General features: G+C 38.7%; 1 protein-coding gene across 1 annotated transcript; it reads right to left on the bottom strand.

Moving 5' to 3' along the window:
* Positions 1-2,731: 2,731 nt before the first annotated feature.
* Positions 2,732-5,677, bottom strand: LOC133116736 (homeobox protein Hox-D9a-like). The gene is made up of 2 exons (XM_061226640.1): positions 5,109-5,677; positions 2,732-4,771 (listed from the first exon to the last, which is right to left on the bottom strand). The coding sequence occupies exons 1-2, from the start codon at positions 5,674-5,676 to the stop codon at positions 4,527-4,529; spliced, it is 813 nt and encodes a 270-aa protein (XP_061082624.1). The 5' UTR covers position 5,677; the 3' UTR covers positions 2,732-4,526.

Raw genomic sequence — 5,677 nt, forward strand, 5'->3', positions numbered from 1 at the left:
CGCGTCCTGCGCTACAGTCTTTGCCACTATATCACCGTTTATTTATTTTTTATTTATTTACTTACTCACTTGTTTATTTATTTTAGGTTTCGGTAGCACCCGTATTAAACTACTGGGGGATATGCCATGTGACTATATAAAATGAAAAAATGACCACCCTTAATAGACCGTCAGATGCCGAGTGGGTAGTTAACAACTTGCCTATACTTGTCGACCTAACCTATAATAACGCAATGCGTTGTTGCGTTTTTTATCATTTGAATATGGGCATAATCTGGTAGAATGGAAATTCGTCTTTTCTTTTCTTTTTCTTTTACAACATCATGTTGGTGAACATGGCTATTTTTGCTTGCCATATATATATTTTTTTTATTTACATTTTTTATATAAATTACTTTGCTAAAAAGCGTCTGCCAAATGTCTAAATTGTATCTTGTAAAAGTGTCGCATAAGTTATCTCTGAAAATATGCACGCAGAAAACCTAAAAACCTAGATTCTTCGCCTTGTATTTATTCAAAAAATGCTCCATGTTGACTGTTCTGCCTATAGGCCTACCCCTTCTTTCGGCCCTGCTAAAATCGCAACACACTCCACGGGTAACGGTTTTATCGTATTATGAATTAATTAATTAGGCACAGTTTCTGCAAACATAGCCTAACCCTGCAAAAGGAAATACGAGTATTTGCAAAATTGGAGATTGGAGAATAATCCGTGATTTGAAAGCCTATTTTTTGGCTTCCTGTCTTGAGATCTCACCCACGGAATCGTCAGAGGGAGACAGTTTGTGATTTAAGTGTTCTGGTTGCTGGCCAGTACAACTACTGGGCGATTTACGCGCAGAGTATTGTAGCAGCGCAGAATCTTGCGCGGTCGTAAAGGGCTGCTGTCTCTAAGTTATCGTTTACGCAAAATTTAGAGCGGACGCCATGACACGTAATTTCGCGGCGATTCGGTTGATGACTTGTGTTCGGCATTGCTGCACTGCGTGATATACAATTCCTCAACATAGGATTTGTTACAACCTCGAGTTGTTGTCCTAAGGTAATACGACGAATGCATAAATAAATAGGTATCTTACGTATATCTGTCTTCTGATATAATCTTTGATAATGGTACTGCCTGGCAACTAGGCCTGTTTTTATCCTGATTTGCACAGATCGACAACGTAAGGGTACATATTTACAGTTTGACTGATAAATTGATCAAATAATATCACTGAAGCTGTCGTATTTTTAACTTGTTGTGGCTTCATAATAATCGTGCTGTTAGTAAGCGGTTGTATTCGGAATATGGTTTAATTTCAGACAGTTTATTATAGGCTGCATTATTATCAGATGTAGGCCTTGGTCTGTATATCCTAGTGCTGGTAAGCTATAGGCCTACGCAAGGTAGGCACTGATTTCAGAACGTCAACTATGTGTTGAAACGTCAGCTGAAAAATCAGTCCACAAAGGTTGGAAAAGTAGGCTAGATCATTACACGTTCCTAAGGAAACTGAGCAGACATTTCTACTATTTCAATGAAAAATATAAATCAGCAGGTCTGTTAATTGAATATGTAATAATAATAATAATAATAATAATAATAATAATAATAATAATACGTCAACGAAGAAGGCGAAGTCTGATTAATGGCTCAAATGGGCCTATAGTTGAATTAATTACCTATTTCCTCGCAGCGTCCTGCTCTAAAAATCAATGCAGTGGAGCTTTAAAGCATTTAGCTTTAATAGTTAATTCGGGGATTAATTTGCCTTACACATTAGCGCTGGTTACGGGTATGTGCTAATTTATCCTTGTTCTGATTATCTCAAATGTGCATGATCTTTAACTCGGATACATGCGCAGGCTCTGGTTCGTATTTGCTTATGGGCCAGTACGTGCGGTATGATCGCAAATGCTCTTGGTTTAATGGACTTAAATGTAATGAAGACACTATTCCAATGTTCCTGAATTAATTGGGGAATGCGCTCGTTTGTTTGATAAATACAAAAACTTGTTACATGTGTAGAAAAGCACCGACTCTCTCCTATATATTTAAACACATGCCCGACATTTACCACACCAATATAATATCTTTAAGTATTATGCCCGTCAAAATATTCATTATTTTACCATTTCCTTGGCTTTCTCTTGTCTGACAATATTTCTGACAAAAGAAACAAAATGTGATTGTGAAAAATAGTATGATTAAACCTATACCCCTGTACGCCATCATAATTGCACGTAACCATTTAAAACAAATAGTATTGAGGTGAACTCTGCTGATCTCGGTAGTTAAATATTTAAAATCGTAACAATATTAACTTCATATTAAAAGTGTAAGGTAATAATGAATATCAACAGACCACGCGGCTCCCAAGGACATAAAGGTCGTAACAGTCTCAGTTAACCTTAACTCACTGACCAATTAATTGTTTTAAGACATAAAAAAGGCTCCATTAATTATGGATCGGCTTTCTAATTCGTATGAACGTGACCAGAACCAGACTGATCTCAAACAACCGCATTTATTTCCGAATGGGAAAACATCACATCGTTACACCTCAAGTGATGTCAAACCAAGATCAGTATTTAATTAGTTCAGTCCTATCTAACAGAACCAACCAAGGGAGAGCTCGTTTGGAACTAAAACGACCAGCGCTGGTTTAAATAGGCCAACAGCGAGAAGAGCAGGAAAAACATCGCCACGCTCTGCAGTGGAACAGCAGCGCCCTCAAGTGACCGCAAATATATTAAACAATGATTATGTTCTTAGTTTTGCTCTCTCAATAGTTCTCATAATTATGACAAATGAGAATGAGATCAATGTTTATTTTCTGCATTCATGCACATGCGCGTATTCATTTTCCATTGTTCATAGATCTCTAAATTAACCTGAACGAATCAGTGTGTCCTATATTGCTAATTTCGAATACATTGGCTATAATTCTCGAATAAATTGACAGTTTTGTGACGAGTGATGTACGCCCAGTTCTAATTCAGTCACAGTTCTGTAAGTGAGATCATTAAAAGGGTGTGCAATCTTTCATCGTGAACATTTAAATATGACAGTAAAAAGTATCACATCGAAGCATTTTGAAGAAGTCGCAGGAAGGGAGTTGGTGGAGAAACGTGAAACGTGACTTTCTGTGTTTTAGAGACGAATGATTTCCATTTTGCTGCCCAAGGAGATATTTTATTGACCAGACACCCTGTAGAAAACTGTCTGCATTTTTGTTTGTCAGCAACAGACCCAAGCACCCAAATAGCACGGTTTCAAAGAACCGTATAATTACAGCCCTCCTCTATAAACTCATTTAAACCAGACGTCTAGCCACCCTTATGGCTTTATTAGACCGCATGTCTTCCTGCTCTAAAGCAATTGGACCGGTAGGTAGGCTAGAGCTTTGGCATTATCTTTGGGAACGGTGCAACACCTTTCCCAATCATAAACACTCTTCTTCCCTAGGATATCCTCCAGCTATGTATTATTACATCGACGCCAGAAATGTAATATGGGGGTTCCTCCACCATTTAAGCATTTAAAAATTAAGTTGTGAGGGAAAGACGTTCACTTTCGAGCCGTTGTGACGTTGTCAAGAAGTCTAAATTGTATTTAACATCCAACATATATGTAATATATCAGTTTTAAGGTCTAATTGTATTTCAACACGTTATTTTACGAAAGATTAAAAATGTTCCAAAGGATAAATATCTGAACTACACCAACAAAAGGGATTTCAACACAAGGAAAAGTACACAAAAAGTCGCCTCCGAAATGATGGTAGCCGTGCTGTGCGTTTCATTTTTACTCCAACTTAGAGTTTAATTTTAATGTAGGCCATCTTATACAGGCATAAACAGTTGAGCAGCTTTTAGCCTCACGTGGTTCATTCTTACATGCACGTCACAGCCGTTTGTAAAACAATAATATATATAGACTGAGGCTACCAAGAACCAATTGCTTCCACACATAGCTACACTTGAAATATAAATGTGCTTGGAATTAGGGCCTAATATTTACACGGCACTCGGTGTAATACATTTTGTCACAAACGGAAATGCTGTATGGATTATTAATTTATCGCCAAATATATATGGGGAAAGCGTCGATAGTGTATTATCGTTGCTTTCCTCGCGAAGAGGCCTGTTTTCCTTTGATATTGTATAGGCCCATATTGTTGTTAAGCTTTTTAAATTTCACAAATTCTGAAAATATGAACTCCCATAATTACAGGAGGGCATCATGGAGAAACGTAAATATGATACTCCTAAAATGGCGCGTTATATATTTAATTTGGGGATCACAATGTTTAGTTTGTTTCGCCGAAAGCTCAACATTAATTTCGTTTGGAAGCTTTGTTTCAATTATTAATGTTTTCGGGAATATATGTACAATTATACGAGAAAAAATTAGTATTTGATGCACAAGCACCAATTTTAGTTTTATTCTAGCACACATATAGGCTGTGCAATAGGCCTACTACTTATAGAATAGGAAAGACAATATATATAGTTCATTTCTGGTGCTGTCAGTCGGGATTTTAGTGTAGATCCTTACTGCCCCTCTCTCTGTTCATCTTTTTCATTTTCATTCTTCGATTTTGAAACCAGATTTTTATTTGCCGTTCTGTTAAATTTAGGATTCTGGCAACTTCGTAACGACGATCTCTTGTGAGGTACATGTTATAGAGAAATTCCTTTTCCAGTTCCAGGGTTTGATATTTTGTGTAAGGACATCGTTTCTTTCTTGTTGAACGAGCATGAATCCAATTTGCAGCCGGATTGCCTGCAAAAATAATGCAAACAATGAGCAATTCAACAAACACCAGGCATAGCTAACAAAGTCTATCCTGTAGGCTATACCTGTTTACACATTTGATTGTTATTTTAATGCAAATCCACAGTTAGGTTCTTACTTAGGTAAAGGCAACTTCGTAAGCACTATACCTTTTATACATGTACCCTAAATACGTGTACCTAATTTGCAACTATGAATACAGTTTCTTTCGCACTATAGTAAGAGTCAAGACCTTTTTATAGGTTAGTAAACCCCCTCGGTTTTACACACCCTCGTTCGAACATTTTCTGAGGCTGTAAATCAAGGGTCAATTTCTTTTACTTACTTGGGTCAAGTTGCTGTTGCTTCTCTTCTTTGGCCTCGCTCTTGCTCGAAATATCGCTGCCAGACGGGTCTTTGGTTGCTTTGTCTTCGCTTTCTGATACTGCTACACGAGCATAGTCAGAGACCGTTGGTGCCTCTGTCTCAAAGGCAGAGCATTCAGTCCGTTTCGGCGGTAGGTTTTCGAGCTTTGTCCCGCAGTGCCGCGAACTCTGATGGAAACCGGGGTAGGAAACTGAGCTGGAGATTGGCTCAATCCAGGAGCGAACATATCTGTTGTCCGCTGCCGCAAGGTGAGACTGGGGCACGTAAGGATGGAAGATGCCTGAGACGGCGGCGGACGGCGGGTGAACGGAGGGCCACGACGTGGGAAACACTGCGGACTTGGGTGCAAAGCTGCAGGAAGAAAAATCTGCATTAGCTCCTACACCTGGTGGCCTTGGGGTCGCGGTGTGCGAGCTTTGGACAAAGCAAGTTCCATACACGTCCTCTGCGTCATGTCCAAGTAGAGAGTCCACATAATAATTGCTAAGTGTACCGCTGGTCGACATTTTTAATCCCGTCGAAGTCATA

This window comes from Conger conger, chromosome 17 (assembly GCF_963514075.1).
Source record: "Conger conger chromosome 17, fConCon1.1, whole genome shotgun sequence".
Classification (NCBI taxonomy): domain Eukaryota; kingdom Metazoa; phylum Chordata; class Actinopteri; order Anguilliformes; family Congridae; genus Conger; species Conger conger.

Excerpts from the sequence above, each read along its gene's own strand:
- LOC133116736 (XM_061226640.1), bottom strand. The coding sequence starts at position 5,676 with ATGACTTCGACGGGATTAAAAATGTCGACCAGCGGTACACTTAGCAAT. Across the intron at positions 4,772-5,108 it reads GCAACAGCAACTTGACCCAA|GCAATCCGGCTGCAAATTGG; the intron begins GTAAGTAAAAGA and ends TTATTTTTGCAG.